Consider the following 20,049-nt stretch of genomic DNA (forward strand, 5'->3'; position numbering starts at 1 on the left):
GCGTGCTTAAGCTATATGCAGGCCGGGCTTAAACAGTGTGGCATTTATTTAAATATAATCTATAAATTTCAGCCTGCTACTACAAGTAAAAATACTTTTATTTATATTTTTAGGCCAAGATATGCTACAACCCCGTACAGTGCAAACGAATGGAATTTGCTAAATCCAAGCTCGGATAGTTGGAGCAATTTGTTTATGACAAGTTTTCCATTTCAAGTCAGTTTTTAAATTTTATTAACTTAATCTCCGGTAATAAAATAAAACATAGGCTAAACATTGTTTATCTTTACCTATATATAGATCCAAAGTTACAACGAGTATACTGGACCGATTGCTTACACTTATAATGATGGAGGTTCTGAGTTATTTGATGAGAGTGGAAATTCGTGCCAAATTCAATATATCGGTTTTAATGGTAATTGGAACACTTTAAACCATATAGTATATTTATTGTAGCAATTAATAGACATTTTGTTTACAGTAACTAAAACGAATTGCATTACATTGGACGAAAATGAAACTAGTTCGCATCTTACTGAATTTCAGCAAGTTGGTCAATACGAAACAAGTATTACTGTGCCTCCATCATCAAATATAACGGTAAACTTGGCATTACAACTAGCGATATTTAATTAGCTGTAACTACTTTACTAAAGTAAACAAAACAATAATATCAGCTATAACAAGTTGATATAATAATTTGTATTTGGTTAGCTATATCGTTCAAATAAATCTAAAATTAAAAATGAAATTTGTTTTTACTTTGTAGATTCGTTTCATATCTTTACAACCTGGTCTTTTAGCTGAAGTTGGTAGTTCAACTTTGTATACGTTAGATCAAGGAGCGAACTTGTATTACATAGTGTCTGATAGTACAGGTAAACTTTACCAATTTTTACCGTATAGAAATAAAACACACAACACGAAAATAATTATGCAGCACAACTTTTTAATGTTATTTTTAAAAATATTAATTAAAACTGCAATTTTTTTTGTAAAGTAACCAATTAAAAAAAAAACTGATCATAAAATGGTCAAACACACGAAATATTGCCATCACTACCAATAATTTTTATAATTTTTTTTGACAATACTGATACTTAAGCTTATTTTTTTTGAATTTTGAAAATAATACTGATTTCAGGTAAAAAGTGATAACCTGTTTTAAACATATTTCTAGAAATTACAATTAACCAATGCCCAGCACCAAGCGAATGCAACGAAGCATCTCGGTCTAGTTTGTTCGGTTGTAGTTTGTCCAACACGACGGAGGGAATTTTTAACACACAACATCGACTTGAAGTATGCGAAACTACGACAAATTATTCACAATCAGAAACTACAACGACTAATTCAAATTTAGATACGACGATGACTAATTTACCAGAAACTACGACTTTACCTACTACAACTACAACCTTAGCAACAACGAAAAATCCAACAACAACAGCTACTTTAATTTATACAGCAGACAATATAACTAGTTATACATCACAGGATACTACAAGTGTTAGTTTAGCTACCTTATCTACTGCGACTTCAAATTTATCAACTGTTCAGTCAAGTACTTTAGGAATGTCAACACATATTTCAAAATCTACAACACAATCAACTTCAACAAATTTAAACGACGCAACAACTACTTCAACATCTTTACACACAAATACAACTTACAATTTTTCAGTAACTATAAAAGACAAAAATTTTAACACAGCCTCATCAACTGCAACAGTAGATCTGAAAACCACTGCCACAGCTTTAAATGGTAATGGTTACACTGAAATTATAAACAATACGACGTCTACGTTGGACTATACAACTGATAGTAGCAACACAACGACAGAAATACCAAAAACAACGACTCGCGTTTTAACTATGTTCTTTACTAAGCCTAATTTAACTATCGTAACTACATCAACAAAATTAGAGTTGAATACCACATTTTTGCCGAGTACATTTACAACAGAAAGTCATGAAAAAATTAACCCGTAAGTATTTTAATTTAAGGTAAAAAATGATAGCCAACAAAATTCACTTTTTTAATCAGTTTAAACCACAAGTAAGTTTTTGGTACATATGGTTTTTGATTTTTTTGGTAATTTATGTACAACATGGTGATTTTTATAAATGTATTAACATGGTATGTTTTATTTAGTGAAGTTTTGAAGATAGTACTTGCAATCACGATCCCGACATCGATATTTCTATCCGTTGGTTTAGCTTATCTGTGTTTCGTGAAGTTTTGCAAAACCAAATCTACATTTACATTACATAAAAAGTAAGTCATATTTTTATACCCAGAAAACAATTAAAACACAAAAAAGCACTAAATTCTTTTTTTAATTTTTTAGACCTGTAGAATTACCTCCGGAATCTTTTAAAGAACTAACATCAAAAACAAACGTAGCAACGTCAAATAAAAATATTTACGTCATTGAGAAAGATGACGTCACAATGCCACGCATTTACACCAATAAGGTGACAGTTTATGGTAAAAACAAAACTGAAACAGGGTTCACAAATTTAAATAAAATTCCAACATGATAATAAAAACATAAATAATATGCATATTTTATTAGGCAGTCTTTAATTTACCTTCTTTACTTGCATAAGATGGTGCAATTATTATTGTTCTTTTTAATTGTTGTGGCAGTAACCTGATTCAGTAAAGTACTTTTTTATAATGACAAAGCAATAAATATAAATCAAGTAAATGTTTTTTATTTGATAAACTTGTTTCTTGAATTTCAAATTCATCTTTTTAATTAAAAAAATAAACTATTGCAGTTTTAAAGCGCGTAAAAAACACTGAAAGCGTATGTCGAAACGTCGTTTTTACCATTGTTACGTCCCACTAAAGTTCGTGAAATCGCGTTTAAAAAGGTTTTTAAACGTGTTTTTACAATTTTAACTACAGCAAATTTATAAAAAAATAAGTTAAAGATTTTGTATAGCTTAAGGTACTAGTAATTACAATTTTTTGAAGAGCAATCTGCCAATTGTTCTTTGTTTCACGGAAGTTAGTACCGTTTTTAGCGTTAGTCCTGTTCTTACTTAAGGGCACAACATTATAAACGCTTAGAAAATTAATCCAAAGTGTTCTAACAATACAGCGCTGACTGTTTATTAGTATATATTTAATGATTAATAGCCTTTTAAAAATACTAGAAACTCAACCTGTCTTATATCATCACATTCAAATTAAAATTTTAAACTTTAAGAATTGCAAAGAAACAGTTACAAAATTATAAGTGAATTGCTAACGTACCTTTAACTTTCAAAAAATCTTTCAAGCAGATTGTGATTTGATTCTTTGAATCAAATGAATAACAGCTACAATCACAAACATCAAAACTTTAATTTCATTATTTTAACATAATTGTATGCATTTTTAGCATAACCAAGATTATTCATTCACAGAAGTCTGTTTAATTACCTGTACAGTTTAACTCATTTATTTCTTGATTTGGAATCCTTTTAAACTTAACCTTCTTAAAAAACACGTGCAGTCCTAAATGGTTGCACTAACACAAATGCCCGGACGTGGTTATTGTTTTGATTTGTGTTTGTTCATGCGTATTATTATTAAAATTGCAGAAAAATCAGAAAGAATAATAAATCATAAATAAAGTTGTTACCATTTAATAGAAAATTTTAACAACAAAACAATTATTTGTTTAATTGCACATATATTGTACTATACACTTGATATGCATAATTATAGTGGATACTATTCGAGCTGGCTGTCAGAACCGGTTATTGAAATTAAATTTGCAAAAAATCGTTTTTGTTTGTATTTATTACATGCTATTAATACCGAATACGAAATTTTAAAATTTTATAGTAAACACAACATAAAAATTTGCCAACAATTTTTATTAAAACGCTATCTAACTTTTAAGCAACAACTAAAATAAAATTTTTTAGTCGTTTGGTCATGTAAAAAAATTGTCATCTTGTTGCTTCAATTAGTACTCATTCCCAACTTTCGTTTGCTTGATTGAAACGCCAAACATAGCGATCTGTATTACATAATGTTATTAAATGTATATGTATACTATTCAAAGTTACGCAGAATAATAACAAAAATTGGTTAATACTTGGGTATGGAAACGTTCCTACTGGTTGGTCGTTGAACACTCGGAGAGGGTGGACGAAAATCTCCCTGTTCAACTTATGTTGTTGAACATCGATTTCTGGAACATCGAAGTTTAATAAAACAACAGTTTTATTTATTAACAAACGAATTGTAATAACAGGTTTTGAGATTTATTATACCGGTCAGGGGGAATTACAAAAAGGGTAAACTAAAATTACCTTGCTGGTGATTCAGATTTGCACTCATGATTAGCAGGTTGTTTTAAATATAAATCTATATCTGCATAAAATATAACAATATATTTAACGGTTACAAATAGTAAAAAAAAATATCAACAGACCATGAGCATTTAACTTACCTTGTTTAAATGTGTTCTTCTTGCATCAAAATTATAGGTTAAAAAGAAAACACTATTCGCCCTTGAGTCGATAGCTCAAATAGTAAGTTCCAACAGTACCTTATCTCTGATAAAAATACAGAATACCCATTACCTTAAAGTCAAACAGAAAAATTAACAGTATACCGGCATACTGGTAATTTTCTGTTTTTAATTTTCGGTTTACCAGATATGCGACGACAAAAATAAATAATAAAAACCAATAAACCGGTAACAGTCCATAAGATTGCAAACCAAAAGTTTTCGGGTTTAATTTGCAACAACACTACACACCATTAAGACCGGCAGTTACGGATAAATAACGATACTAATATTTATCGAGTTGACACAAAACTTATCTTTATTGCACTTTTTTTCTAACTACTAATTTTTAACAACTTTAAAATTACGAATTTAATTCAATTTATATTTTTATACCGTAACTGTAGCTTAAGTTTCCAATTAAAAGCAAAAACATCTATATATATCATATATATATACCGCGCGGTATGCACGCAAAAAAAAGAATGTAAACAAACCGCGCAAATTGTTTGCATTTCTCCTTTTTTGCAGTAGACAAAAAAACATATCCTGGTTGTCAGGTGATATATAATGTCATCGCAAAAAAAAACTACGATAGTAAACATCTTCTTCGTTGTAGGAAGAATGGTAAAATAGCCAAGCAAAAGATTGACACTAGGAAGGTGCAAATGTTGGAATTCATAAAATATACCTCGTTGCTTAATTGGTTTTGTAATTTTTGTGCTTCAAAAAATGCCCTTTTATTAAACGTGTTAAAAAGTATTCTATGTAGAATGTCAGTATTTTCAGTAATTTATTCATCGTTAAGTTACTGACTTTTTCAGTCACTTTGTCAAATCGTAGTCGATGATTTTTAACGTTGACAGACCGTGAAGCCAATCGAAAATAAAATTAAAGACCATAAGTCGATTTTGTTCAAAAACAACGGCGGATCACCAATATACACAAATCTTTGTAACTTACAAAAAAAAGTTTTGTTTACATAAGGGTTTAAATTGAAATCATTAAAATTTTTTGTGGTGGATACGCTTTTAGAATTTTTTGTGGTGGATAAAAAAACATATCCTCGTGCGATAAAAAAAACTTTTGTCAGATGAAATATAATGTCATCGCAAAAAAAAGCTACGATAGTAAACATGTTCTTCGTTGTAGGGAGAATAGTAAAATAGCCGAGATCACTATTATGTCTGTCGTTTACTGATGTGTGACAGATTGTTACCGATAGACTCATCAAGTAAACAGGTGTGTCCAAGGCGTTATATACCCAAAAATTGCTCTCAATACCGCCACCATTTGGTTACATTTTTCATGGTGTTGTTAATTATTTTGGCAACTCAGTAAGTTAGAAAAAAAATTAACAAATTGACACAAGTTGATTTAACTACTAAAACCATAAACAAGGTCCATTTTAAATATAAATATTTAAATATTAAGCCATGCAAAATAGGTTTTAAATTACATTGCTTTAAGTACTGGATATAGCTGAGCTTTTGAGATTTTTTCACATGTTTTTTTTTCACAGGCATCATTATTACAAACCAAAAAAAAAATTAGTAATAATTTTTAACCCATTATGCAAAACGTAATTTGATGGATAAAATATTGCTTTAAGTTAATATTATTATTATACTTAACTTTTGTTTGTAGGCCAAAAACCTTTTTTTAACAAGCAATGCCTAGAGTAAAAATCTATATCAAAAATTAAAAATTACTTAAACGCAATATTATATAAACACGATTAGTGTTTTCTATAGAAAGGCTGTAACCTTTAAAATTAAACGTTTTTTGAATTAAAATATACCCTTTAGGAATTGGCCAAAATTAATTTGTACTGTCTTTCTTTCAAAAGGAAACCAATTTTTTTTTTTAAATATTGTAAAATTTTTTTTTAGTTTATTTTGAATTATCGAAATTTACTCAAAAAATTTTTTTTGTATAACTAACGCATTTAATATAAATTTAATTTGATAAAGTAGAATACACAGATACTTTTTATAAACACAAGACTAAATGGCAAAAATCTATAAGTTGTTTTAAAAATGTAATGTAACGAAAAATAGTTTTAACCTAACATTTTGTAAAAATTTTGACATACGTCACCACGCATTGTCCACCAACACCAACAACCATGTGAAACATTAATTTCTGTAGTATAAAGTTGCACAACGGGAACGTTTCGATGTACAGTATTATATGACATACAAAAGATTGTATATCTAAGTGTATTTAAAGTTAATCTTGTTATGAAACAAAATCCTATGTTTGTGTTTTGTTTGTGTTTATAACAACGCTGGTATTATAATACTTTGGCCAGCAAAAAACAAGCTCATTTGTATTAGGAGGTTGTTCACGACTATAAGTGCTAATAAGTAATTACAATAATACGCCCAAATAATGTCAGTAATTAGCTTAGTTTTATTGGTGATATTCAGTGCGGGAAAAGCTAGTAAAATCATATGCAACGAAAAAATTAATTTTAAAGGTATGTAAATCAACATAAACTTATGATACAGACAAATTTAGCATACAACTATTCTTTTTATTAACCTGCTAATCTGACTGCAGAAAACATCGACATTTTGCCTCAAATTACCGGAACCGAATTTTCTTGTGACGACGCATACCGTTCTATTCATGTTAATGTTATTAAACTACCATGGTTTAACATAACGAGAAGAGTGTTTGGGGACAAGTTAGCTGGCCCTACAATACGAGTACAACCTGGACATTTAATCTGTCTAAACGTGGTAAGTACAAAAACAGTGTTTTAACTTATATTACACTAAAGGGCCATAACATACGTTAAAACATTTCAGTTTATGCTAAATTCTAGTAAAGTCAAAAGGCATATAAGAAGCAGCTAATTTAAAAATACATTTTCAATAATATATAGCTACAGATAGTATGGGTAATGGTAAAAACTAAAATTACTTTATAACGACTTTAACATTTTTTAGTTAAATCATAATTAATTACTTCACTAAAATAAAAATTTATTTCAGACCAATAACCTACAAGATGTTAAATCATCAAATGGAGTACCAATTAACTCCACAATAATTTCTTTTCTTGGAGTTAGAATAGTTGAAGGCCCCACTGTTGCTTCAGATATTTCTTATGACAATGTCATTAGACCACAAGAGAGTACCTTGATCAGCTATCGAACCTTTACCCATCCGGATCTAAGAGTTGGGGGAACCTTTCTATATCGGGCAGCAATGCCCGGGTTTTCCGCATTTCAGGTCTGTAGAAAATACAAAAGACTCTTTTCAGATATTTAAATTGTTTTTTGTATAAAATGTGACCTACCTAAAATACAAAAAAGCCTTGACAAAAACCTAACTCTTTGTGATAGGTGGATTCTGGGATGGCAGGTATGTTTATTCTGGAAGATAATCCGAACACATTTCTGTCAAACATCTCAGATATTCAACTTTTATTTCAATCAACGATGCAATATTCGCGAAAATATTTTAACTTCGTGAAATTGCAGAAAGGCGTTGGTGATAACACGTTTAGGTAAGTAAGTAGGTTAATTACTATATATTTTAAAAATAACAAAAATCTTAAATGTACTGTTAATAAACTAAAGTTTAGGAATTGCATCATCACACTTAACAAAATACTTTTTATAGTAAAATCCTTTAACTATAAAATCAACATAATTTAAAAAAAATCAGAATAATTTAGGTATAAATCTGATGTAAAATAAAAAGGTTATTACAACTAAAAGTGTAATCTGGAAGTTCTTGAATTTAATTGTATTTCAAGTAGCCTACGTCAACGAAGTGTCGAAACAATATGTCATCAATTTACTATGTGTCAAGTGATACTAATTCCTTTGTTTGCAGCCTTCCAGAAAGCCTGGTGTCATGTGTACAAAATTCTACTCATGGAGTAAATTTTTACACAGTCAATGGGAAAATCCAACCAATTGTATATTTCGAAACTGGGCATCTAAGGAGGGCAAGGTAAGTATTTTTAAATAATTTTAAAAAAGGTAATTCAAATAAAACTTTTTTGTATATATTGCCATTTTTTAATATCTATTTTAAGTTGAAAATCACATTTTGCTTACAGAACCTACAGTATATACACTACACCTTTCTGCCTAAATATTTTTTAATCATTTTTTTTATTCTAGATTAGCTAACGCAGGCTCTACAGACACATTATTTCTAAGTTTAATAGGGGATGGTTGTTTAGTTAAAGAAATTGCCATCGACGGTTACTACTTCACCTCACCAAAACAACAAGTTTTTAACCGAACTCGTATACTGCCAAGCTCGACCGCTGATTGGATAATAATTTGTCAGCAAGCAGGATTATACGAAGTAAGCAAATAAAAAAAAATAATTATTTTTTTACTTACATTTATTGGTTTAAGCTAAAAAGCACCTTTACAATGCATAATAACAAAATTAACCGTTTTTATACAATATTAAACCCAAAACTACAAACACAGGTAGCCTCAATACCAATTTCCAACAAAGATTTGGATAAAATTAATATCTACTACGGAACGTTATTGTATTTTAACGTTTCTGGTCCGACGGTGAACGAAATTCTTCCCGAGTTTAATATAACCAGGGATTACCGGAATTTGAGTGACGTCAGTGATGGGGAGATTAAAAGATACGAACTCGAGATTTTACCTTCGGGTTTAATCAACAGAAGAAAACTAAACACATTTTTCACGTAAGAATAACTTCATTAAAAAAACCTAAAATACACCGAAAACATAATTAATTTTTCCACATAACTTTGAAATAGTAATATTTCTCATTTTTATTAAAAAAAAAAGAAAACAAATAGCCTGGTTCAAAATTTTCGGACTAGTTCAGAGCAAATAGTGTATCCTTAGTTTGGCTTGAACTTCAAGTTTTTTGACCAGACACTCAAATTTATGATCACACATTTTAAACATATTTTAATAATATTTCTAGATCAAGATATTCTGCAACTCCATACAATGTGAACGAATGGATTTTGTTAAATCCAAGCTCGAATAGTTGGAGCAATTTGTTTATGACAAGTTTTCCATTCCAAGTCAGTTTTTAAACTTTATTAACTTAATCTCCGGTAATAAAATAAAACATAGGCTAAACATTGTTTATCTTTACCTATATATAGATCCAAAGTTACAACGAGTATACTGGACCGATTGCTTACACTTATAATGGTGGAGGTTCTGAGTTATTTGATGCAAGTGGAAACTCGTGCCAAATTCAATATATCGGTTTTAATGGTAATTGGAACACTTTAAACATACAGTATATTTATTGTAGCAATTAATAGACATTTTGTTTACAGTAACTAAAACGAATTGCATTACATTGGACGAAAATGAAACTAGTTCGCATCTTACTGAATTTCAGCAAGTTGGTCAATACGGAACAAGTATTACTCTGCCTCCATTATCAAATATAACGGTAAACTTGGCATTAAAATAAATAAATAGTATTAAGCAAGGTCTAATGACTTTGCCTAAAAAAAATAAAAAATGTTAATACTTGTTTTTATTAAGATAGCAAAATAAGACGTTTAAAAGCATTGTTTACCCTTTAGGTTCGTTTTATAGCGTTACATAACGAAACCTTGGCTGAAATTGGAAGTTCAACTTTGTACAAGTTAGATCAAGGAGCAAACTTGTATTACATTGTGTCTTATAACACAGGTAAAATATTATTTTTAATTAATTAAAAAAAACTCTAAAACATTGTTTGTTTCTTTTATCGTTTAGTAAATTTAGTTCAAATAAAAGGTCAACTTTATAACCGCTGTACATAATTATAGCGTAACACGAAATATTGTGCACCACATCTTTTATTTTTGCGTGATTTTTTAATAACATTTTTATTTTTACTTTAATTTATTAAATAACGTAAAATGTAACCACGTAAATAAATATATTAGAGTACCGTCAGTATTTAGTACCATTTTTTAAACGTGAATTTTAACTTAAAAAGCATATTATAATATTGCACACCATAACCTATAATTTACACCCCAAATTTTTAAAATATTAAAATTTTAATTTGCTCTAATGAGCTTTTATACAAATGCGCAACGTCATAAAAAAACAGTTTTTAAGCAAAAGTTACCATATAACAAGTTTTACAAACTTTTTAGAAATCACAATTGACCAATGCCCAGCACCGAGCGAATGCAACGAAGCATCTCGATCTAGTTTGTTCGGTTGTAATTTGTCCAACTCGACAGAGGGAATTTTCAACACACAACATCGACTTGAAATATGTGAGACTACGACAACTACTTCACAATTAGAAACTACAACTTTATCTCCTACAACCACAACCTTAACAACAACAACGACAACAGTAATTTCTACAACAACTACAGAAACTTCTATCGCTATTATAGCAAGTTTCTCTACAGCGACTATAAACTTACGAACATTAGTATTACCCTTTTTAATGTGCTTGTTAAATTTTCATGTATTGCTCTAGACTTGTAAAATTAAGCTTAAAATTTAAGGAATTAACATTTGAAAGAAACATAAAAAATTATGGGTACAAGGGTACGTCATAGAGAAACATATGGCGTCACAATAAAGGGGTGAAAATTAATGGTAAGGTCGAAAATAAAACCCTACAAAAAACCTTTAAATAACACTATAACTTGATATAATACATAATATAATGCATAGTATATAAAGCTGCCTTTATTCAAATAAATGTTTACTTTACAGTTCCGCAAGTTACTTACAATCTTTAAGGTTTTTTGTTAGACATCTTATTACTTTTACGGTTTTCGCAAATTCTCGCAGTCATTTTAAAGCACCATATTTTTGGAGAACGGTAAAGTAAACATATTTCAATCCTTTCTTTCCTATATTTATTTGTTTAAATAACACAAACAACTTACTTATTTTTTTACTTTGCGTCAAGTAGTGCAATTTTTATCGTTTATTTATTATTTTCGTATTAAACTCCTGATTAAAACACTGTGTTTAAGTAACACTAGTTGAACAAAAACTGACACACTTATTAAAATGGTTTTGTGTTAAATGAACACAGTTTTAATTATAATTTACCCAAATTGCTTTTTATAGAAGTTATTTATCAGTTGCATAACTCACAGTAATAAAAACTTTAAAAAAATACAAAATAGTCTAATCTGGTATCTCAAAAATGTATATAGTCGATATTCCCATGGGCATAACATCTCTTTTTAGGCAGTCAACTAATTTTTTTCTATTTTTAACATATAAATGATGTGCCAATTAAATTGATCTTTAAAGGTATATATAATGTAAATTTTAAAAACTTTTTAGATTTCAAGTAAAGTAATCAAAAAACATTTGACCCCTACCAATACTTTAAATATATAAACTGTGCTAATGTTTAACAACTTAAAATACATACTTAAATAACTCACTTTAACGACTAACTTATATATACACACAACTAGACTAATACAGGTTTTTATTTGGTACAACATTTTATACTATTGGAAAAAAACCAGCTTGTTTATCATATGAAAATGTCTAGAGTAATCTTAAATGGTTTGTTACACAATTAGCTGATTAATACATATGATATACTAATAATATTACATTGTTATACAAAGCAAACGATTTTTATTAAATATACAAGATTTAGGTTCAAAAATAGAAAACTGCGAATTATACTATTAATTACACAAACTTTAAATATAATAGACATCTAACGTTACATTCTAAAAAAAGAAGGCAAACTTAACAAAAATATCATCTAGTAAAAACTGCAATAAATAAAGCTCTATAACCAACTAGCTCTATTCAGTCTATAAAAAAACGAATTGTATAACTAACTAGCTATTTAACAAATCAACCAAGCTATAACTAACCACCTCTACTTTAGTCTATAACAAACCAACCAAGCTCTACAAGCGCTAGACATCTACCTAAAAAACTAGCGAGCGACCTAAAGGCTACGGAGGACTAAAGCGCTGAAACTGTGACAAAATTTAGGGGAAAACAGTTGCTGCCATAGCGTAGGTGATCCGATATTCAAAATTAAGCGAACAGTCGGTCTAAGCTATCGGCCGAAAGGCACTACAAGCTGATCAGACGCGCTTATAAAACCAATGAATATCCACGTACGGAGAAGCGGTTGGCCTCCCAATGTTGCTGGGAGGCCTCCCATTTAAACTTACTCCAACTGTAAATTAAACATCTAAATCTTAAGCCTAGGTTAAGCCTAAAATAAAGCTATTTGTGGTCCTTCGTAAAAGCCTAAGTTAGGGCTTTGGTAACGGGTTCTCTTAGGCTAAGCGAAAAGTTAGAGAGTGGCGGATTAAAATAAACAAATCGCAAATTGTTACAAATATACAGGAGTACCCGGATGTAATTATTATTTTGATTTGAAATTATTCAAGCGCATTAATAATTGATATTTATGTTTTGAAAATAAGAAAATTAAAGAAATAAAATATGGATAACGACATTTATTTTTCAAGAAAATCACAAAATTCTAATATAATAAAACAATTCTATAACTGTAAATCACACATAAATTACACACACATATTTAATTTCTGTTTCCGTTTAACAAACTATTAAAAAACTTGAAAAGCCCAAGTAATTTATACATATGTGTTTAACAACACTTCAGTAAACCCTTTGGAGGTTGTACAAACTAAATCACATAAACCATCCCCGTTAATGTCATGGGCTTCTAATTTGCCTACACCAGCTTGGCAGAATTCTGAATATTTTCCTGACCAATCGACTTCTTTTGAAAATTCAGAGTTAAATGAAAAACTAACACGAATTTGCCTAATAGAAAAATAACTTTGTTACTAAGTGTTGCCAATAAGTAATTAGATTATTAAAACTAAAGAACATTACAGCACAAGTTTATATATAGCTGTTATAGTTACCAAAAAAATGCAGTTAAGCTAGATCTCTTTGTTTATAATTAGTTCTTTAGTTTAATTTCATATCTCAATTTGTCCACAAATTTAAAATTTACCCATCTGCATGCGCTTGGCACAGTAAATCGTCATTTCCGTCCCCGTTAAAGTCGCCGCTTAATATGGTTGTCTGCTCACCGAAGTCTTTACACAACGAAGTGTATCCAGACCACGTGATTTCCGGGAAAGTCCCTGACTTATCGGCCAATGCCAGTCGTCTTTAACATACATTAATTTTTACTTAGTGTTAAAAGTAAACCAATGCAAAATACTTTAATTAGAGCCTTTTATGGATATGTTATTTTGTAATAATTTTACTTACATCCAGTCACTACTGTAGAAACAGACAACGTCAGTTTTTCCATCACCGTTAAAATCTCCGAATAAATATTTTCCATAAGAACACGACCATGAAGTTGTAGTCCACTTATTGTTAACGAACAGATAATCTACAGCAAAGATGTTAATAGATTGTAAACAAAAATTAACGATAAATTAACACTTAAGCTTTAAAATATTAAATTCCAAGAGTATATAAAAGTGTGTTATCATACGAATACATTGAATTTTCTGCAAAGTTATTTTTTAGCTTTAATTTTAATCCTTAACAAAATTAATTTACCTTTGACACATGTTTTTAGGTTACATCGTTTTCCTGACCAAGAAGATCCGGAAGAGCAACCTCCCGATCCTGCAGATCCTCCAACACAATTTCGATATCTAAAAAGGTATTAAGAAATGTACTTTAATTTATAATTAAATTCTATTTAAATCAAATTAAAAAATAAACAGAAAAATTTTTGTGAGTTTATCACATTAAGATGTGGTTAGAAGTTTTTATTATATGAATATAAAGTAACTTGTCAGAGAGATATAAAGTAATTATAAAGTAATTTGTGTAAAAAAGTAATTTGTCAGAAAAATTTTCAAAATAAAATCATTTTTAAAATACTTTACCTCCACTGATACCCATCCCCACAGGATTTTGAACAAGATCCCCAATTACCCCAGTTAGACCAATAACCAATCACTGACGAAGTTGTTGTAGTTGTTGGTGCTGTCGTTGTTACACATTCCTGAGTTTCACATTTCTGGGTCTCGGTTGATACTCCGTAGCACCCACTGGCGGCAGTGCCTTCTGATGTTTGGCAAGTTCGTTTTCGGGTTTGAGACCCAACTGAGCAGGTTACTGAACAAGAGGACCACGAGGTCCATTCTGACCAAGTTGGAGCTAAAAATCATTTAATTTTTAGGATATTTCTTATAGTTTTAGACTAACTTAGACAAATGCAAATAATCCCCGACCCAATCAGTTTAATTAGCTTAAAATTTATGCTGAAATCTTTTAATACTTCACAAACCACATAAAGAAGTCACCAAAATAATTGCATTAAAAGCCATGTAAAAATCTTATTATTGAACACTAAAACATTATCTTGCTAATTATTAAACCATTACCGACAACTGGTGCCACTGTTGATGTAGTAGTAGTAGTTGTTGTAATAGGAGTTATATCGCACTGATACATCGCATTAATTTGATTTACATCTTCTGTAGAAAAACCCGCACGTTGTGATACTACTGGTTTTTCGGTGAATTTTTCAATAATAGTAGGTTGCTGATTTTTCGAGAATGCATAACCCCCGTAGTGCATAATAGAAGTAATGTCGTACGGAGATTCGAATGAATAGATAGCTGTCCGTTTGTTGAAGTTGTGAGCCCGTCCTATACAAGTAAAATAAAATAAAACTTAATTTACAAGTATAAAGGCGTAACAGTATATTCCTAATTTACTATAGCTTGTCAATTTTTAATCTTTAACAAGTGCTAAGAATGTGATTTTTCCAAAGAAATAAATAATTTTGTTATCTTGTAATGTTAAATACAAACCTTCAATGACGTTGTCGTATTGTACAGTCACGTGTTCATCTCTATCTGGTCTTGATTGTTCATGCCAGAACCCAAGAGCATGCATAATTTCATGTTGTACAACTCCCTTCCATTCACAGCCATATCCGATTGAAATATCTTGTCTACCTCCCCGTCTACCAACATAAGACCTGTAATGCACATTTTAATATCGAATAAGCTTGATATATGCTTTGCTACAGTACATGAAGTTGTGGGTTTGATCTCCACCGCACTCGTGCTGTAGCGTCCTTGAGTAACGCGATATGAAGGATATGAATTCCTGCTGAACCAACATTAATTCAGCTTCATAATTACTGGAAAATTATATTTTAAAATATACAAAACTGCCAAAGTCAACGCGCGACTGGGTCCAGGTAACTGATGTTACTATATGTTTAGGCTATGATGTCAACCTTTTCACACCGAGGATAAATATATATATATATAAAAAAGAACAGTTACATTTAAAGACATAATTTTTAATAAAATAATGGTTAATCGCGACTTAATAAACTTACCAACAACCTCCTTTAGCTACAAAGGCCAAGTAATCATTAGAATTAGCTTCCCCATTTTCAACAAAATCGATACAAGTAAAATTTGAGTAATCATTTATTGCTAACTCAATAGCAGTTCGTGCTTTGATGCCTAAAAAAAAAGTTTTCCAAGTAAAAGTTATTTGAAAAATATTTATTCATCCTTTTTAAATTAAGTTAAGTTAAAAAATCACGTGACTAACCTATAGTGGAATCTATGACGTATGGAACTTTAATTCTTCCATCTTCCTTTATTCCATCCCATCTTAGTAGTCCGACAGATGCTGCGAACTCCACATCAGTGGGAGTAAAACCATAATTCTAAAAAAAAATTCAAAATCAATATATGTGTTTGTTAAAACAGTTTATAAAAATGTTTTATATCAAATTTTTTTGGTATAAATATGTCTGTTGTAAATCTTATAGTCTAGTAATGAAATATTAAAATATTAACCGTGATTTTTTAATTTAATAAAAGTTATTTTATTTTTTAAAGATTACAGTTATCTTAACAATGTTTTAATAAACATTTTAATATTTTTAGCAAATTAAAACTCATTATTTTTTAATTACCCTTCTTATCATATTCAAATCCTGCTTTTCAAATTTAATGTCTTCTTCCAAAAATCCGTCACTCTTACAATTACAACTAATTGGGCATCCTATTTCGTCAGATTCATATCCAGTGATTCTACAATTTTGCTCACAGGCTGAGGTATCAAACTTGCATTTAAAGCTCACGTCCTGAATTTGATCTAAAAACAAATGTCGTTTAAATATAAAACACCAAAAACATAAATATAACAAACGATTTCATATTTTAAAATATTGAATCAAACATTGATTGCCTTTTTAGACATTTTGAATAGTAACAAAACAAAATAAAAATATTATGCAAATATATTAATACTCAATAAAAATGTTATTGGTAAATAAAATATTTAAAAATAGACCAAAGACTTACTGAAAAAAATATTAACTTCTATCGGATTTGGTGTTTCTGTTCCTTCTATTTTGTTTAAATTTGCTGCTTGATAAACTTTATCACAAACGTCTAAAAACGTTTTTTTTTAAATGTTAATATGTATAAAACAAGAAAAATTAACAGTTACTATATTTTTTTGACTATAACAAATATAAATCTTTATTAATTTAAACAAAGTAAAAAAATGTAAAATATCTTGTTAAAAATCCAAAAGTTGTAATTTTTTTTTATTAAAGTTTAAACCAGCCAAGCAGTTTAATAGTAAAACCCAACACAACTACAATAGCATTATAAAATACAAAATTTGCATCAAAAACAATATAACTTACCCGCGTTCACACTGCATCCAACCACCAATAAAACAAAGAAAGTAGAAACCAACATGATTTAGCTATATTAAGAGAAATTGTTGTTTTAATATATAATAAATATTAATTCAACTGTAATATTCGAGAAAAAAATTTTCGTTTTATAGAAATTTTTACCTGTAAATGACGTCATCGATTTCCTGGGTGATTTAACCAACTTTTGATTATTAGGATGTGTTTGTTTGTTGTCCGATTGATGACGTAATAACAGAATCTGGAAAAGCAATTACGTAATACGTGTTATGTTAAGTTGTTGAAACACGGCAATTAATTTTTTAAAAAAATGATAAAATTAACATAGCATAAAAGAAGCTACATTAACAATATCAAATGATAAAAACTGTTGCAATATTAGTTGTAACAATAAGTTTATTTTTATTAAAATGAAAATATATTCAAGATGACGTCATTAAAAATGTGATTTAATTAGGTGTCACCTTTTTAATCTGTTTTTATGATAACAAATAACAGATAATCCTTAAACCACATTGTTCATACACAAATAAGCAAATTTAAAAAAATGAAAAAAAATTAAATGTTATTTTACTAAAACCAATACCTATACAGAATAACAATTTCAAACATTTAGATTTATTTTTTTTAAGAATTAAATATCAAAATCGTTTACTAACAAATAATTTAATTTAACCCCCCCAAAAAATATTTTTAATTATTGTTAATAGGCTAACTAACGTTCTAAAACTAATTATTAAAACAAAGGACAATTATTAAAACAATAAGTTTGAAATAACAATATAAACGAATGTTTAAAAACTTAAACTGAATAAAAGAAAACAAAAAACTGAATAAAAAGAAACACAAGAAAACAAAAGATTGCATTGTTTAAAAAATTGCACCTTTAAAAAAATAAAGTAATTATGATTTTAACAATAACCTGAGTTGGTATATAACGCGATGTAAGCACTTACTTATTCATATCTAATTTTCATCAAGACTGCTTTATTTTAATAAAAAAGTTTGTTAATATGAATCGCTTTACAGTATTAATTGGAATAAGCTCCATATTTGCTATGGCAACAGGTAGAATATTTTTTAAGTTAATATATAATTAAAAAAACGTTTAATAATACAGATTTAAAAGTATAATAACAAAGAAAAAATTATTGAAGCTAAAAAATGAAAAATGTATTGTATATTTTTTTTAAACATAAACAAAAAATGTTTAAACTAATTTAAAATTCTTATTTTTGTGAAAGGTTACCCTATACGAACTTGTGAAGATATACTTAATCCAGACACCTCGATGTACAACGATCCTCCATCTATTGTAGACATAAATTGGTGCAGCGAAAGTATGTAGCAACTAATTTAAAATAATTTAAAATCTAAAAATTTAAAAATATATATTTTTTTTTTCTAACAACAAATGTTTTAAACAGATAATACACTAGAAGGTAGAGGTGATATTGTATGTGCTTTTGACACCTCAGTTTGTGAAAATGTTTGCCCAGTTTTGGGGCGCGAGATAGACAGTAGTGGATGCCCTATTAGTTGTGATTGTAGAAATGAGGGCTTGTTCGAAGGAGATATAAAATTTAACAAAGACAGCAAACAAAGCATTATTCAAGTAAGTTATACTTTGTAAAAAATCGAATAAAATTGGTTATTTACATTTATATTTTATTGAATTGCTATCTAAAAATTGGTAAGAATCCTAAAACTAAGGGTAATTGGTTGTATTAGTTAGAATAAGTAACATTTCATTTAATTGTGTTAACTGCTATAGATTAAATTTTGTTTTATAAAAATTTATGTTTATTATTTTAGAATTATAACGAAAAGGCTTATAAAGCTGCTGGAACTGGTTTAAGAAAATGGAATCTAAATGTTGTTAACGGACGACCAAAGGTTCCTTATACAATTTCACATACAATGAGTAAGTTGAATATCAAAATTAAAATAAGTCAATTTTTAAATAATAAATTGTTTTTATTTAATTGAAAAAAATTGAACATCTAAGTTATATTTTATTTTTAGATAGTGCAGGCAAAAGTGCATTGGCGAGTGCAATTGATAAATTCTCGACTTGTACTTGCATTGATCTAATAGCAAGGACGAATGAAAATGATTACATTCAGTTTATAAGCGGCAGTGGGTGCTGGTAGGTTTTAAAACTTTAATTAAAAATACTTTTCTGGTTTTAAAATAAAATTACGGCTCTACTCAAGAAATTTAATTGATAAAAAATTGTAATTTAGGAGAAGCCTTGCAAAATACAAATATTTATATATTTTTTTAAACTTAGGTCTTATGTTGGGCGGCAATGGGGAGAACAACAAATTTCTATTGGTAACGGTTGTGAATATACTGGAATTGTACAACATGAGATTATGCATGCACTTGGATTTTGGCACGAACAGTCGAGACCAGACAGAGATACATACGTCACTGTTAATTTAGAGAATGTTCAAATCAGTACGTATTGAACCTTTTGTTTGACAGTTTTAACTATTGTGCTATAAAACTAAAGTTATTGCAAATGCAAATTAGTCAACCAGTTAAGTGAAATCAATTACAAAATTTTACGCTAATGCCAGCCTTAAACTGAATATTCAAAATCAAAATAATTTTTTAGATAGAGAAAACAACTTTCAACTTCGTACTGACATTAATTCACTGGGATCACGCTACGACACAAACTCAATTATGCACTACGGTGGTTATTCGTTCAGCAAAAACGGCCAACCAACAATTATCGACAAAGAAACTGGAATAGCCGTCGTAGCCAACCGCATTAACTTTTCAGTCGAAGACGTTTACCAACTTAATTTGTTTTACAAATGTCCAGGAGC

General features: G+C 29.1%; 2 protein-coding genes across 2 annotated transcripts; one reads left to right on the forward strand and one right to left on the reverse strand.

Moving 5' to 3' along the window:
- The first annotated feature begins 6,859 nt into the window (after window positions 1–6,859).
- LOC145750143 (uncharacterized) lies at window positions 6,860–11,611 on the forward strand. Its single transcript, XM_082566100.1, has 12 exons — window positions 6,860–6,999; window positions 7,083–7,264; window positions 7,520–7,759; window positions 7,873–8,036; window positions 8,369–8,488; window positions 8,662–8,851; window positions 8,983–9,215; window positions 9,464–9,566; window positions 9,651–9,765; window positions 9,831–9,949; window positions 10,086–10,194; window positions 10,650–11,611. Exons 1-12 carry the CDS (start codon window positions 6,912–6,914, stop codon window positions 10,985–10,987), a joined length of 2,001 nt encoding a protein of 666 aa, XP_082422226.1. The 5' UTR covers window positions 6,860–6,911; the 3' UTR covers window positions 10,988–11,611.
- A 1,495-nt stretch (window positions 11,612–13,106) lies between these two features.
- On the reverse strand, window positions 13,107–17,252 carry LOC145764174 (uncharacterized). Its single transcript, XM_082575773.1, has 12 exons — window positions 17,198–17,252; window positions 16,848–16,937; window positions 16,457–16,638; window positions 16,087–16,204; window positions 15,866–15,995; window positions 15,327–15,496; window positions 14,895–15,161; window positions 14,394–14,667; window positions 14,059–14,156; window positions 13,759–13,885; window positions 13,496–13,654; window positions 13,107–13,299 (listed from the first exon to the last, which is right to left on the reverse strand). Exons 1-12 carry the CDS (start codon window positions 17,250–17,252, stop codon window positions 13,107–13,109), a joined length of 1,863 nt encoding a protein of 620 aa, XP_082431899.1.
- Window positions 17,253–20,049: the final 2,797 nt, after the last annotated feature.

This window comes from Corella eumyota, chromosome 1, assembly GCF_963082875.1.
Source record: "Corella eumyota chromosome 1, kaCorEumy4.1, whole genome shotgun sequence".
Lineage (NCBI taxonomy): Eukaryota > Metazoa > Chordata > Ascidiacea > Phlebobranchia > Corellidae > Corella > Corella eumyota.

Bases quoted from the DNA above. Each gene is read 5' to 3' on its own strand.
- LOC145750143 (XM_082566100.1), top strand. From the start codon at position 6,912: ATGTCAGTAATTAGCTTAGTTTTATTGGTGATATTCAGTGCGGGAAAA. The intron at 9,216-9,463 runs GTAAGAATAACT...TAATATTTCTAG, and splicing joins AAACTAAACACATTTTTCAC to ATCAAGATATTCTGCAACTC. The intron at 10,195-10,649 runs GTAAAATATTAT...CAAACTTTTTAG, and splicing joins CATTGTGTCTTATAACACAG to AAATCACAATTGACCAATGC.
- LOC145764174 (XM_082575773.1), bottom strand. From the start codon at position 17,252: ATGTTGGTTTCTACTTTCTTTGTTTTATTGGTGGTTGGATGCAGTGTG. The intron at 16,205-16,456 runs GTAATTAAAAAA...ATTTTTTTTTAG, and splicing joins ATTTGAATATGATAAGAAGG to AATTATGGTTTTACTCCCAC. The intron at 14,668-14,894 runs GTAATGGTTTAA...AATGATTTTTAG, and splicing joins AACAGTGGCACCAGTTGTCG to CTCCAACTTGGTCAGAATGG.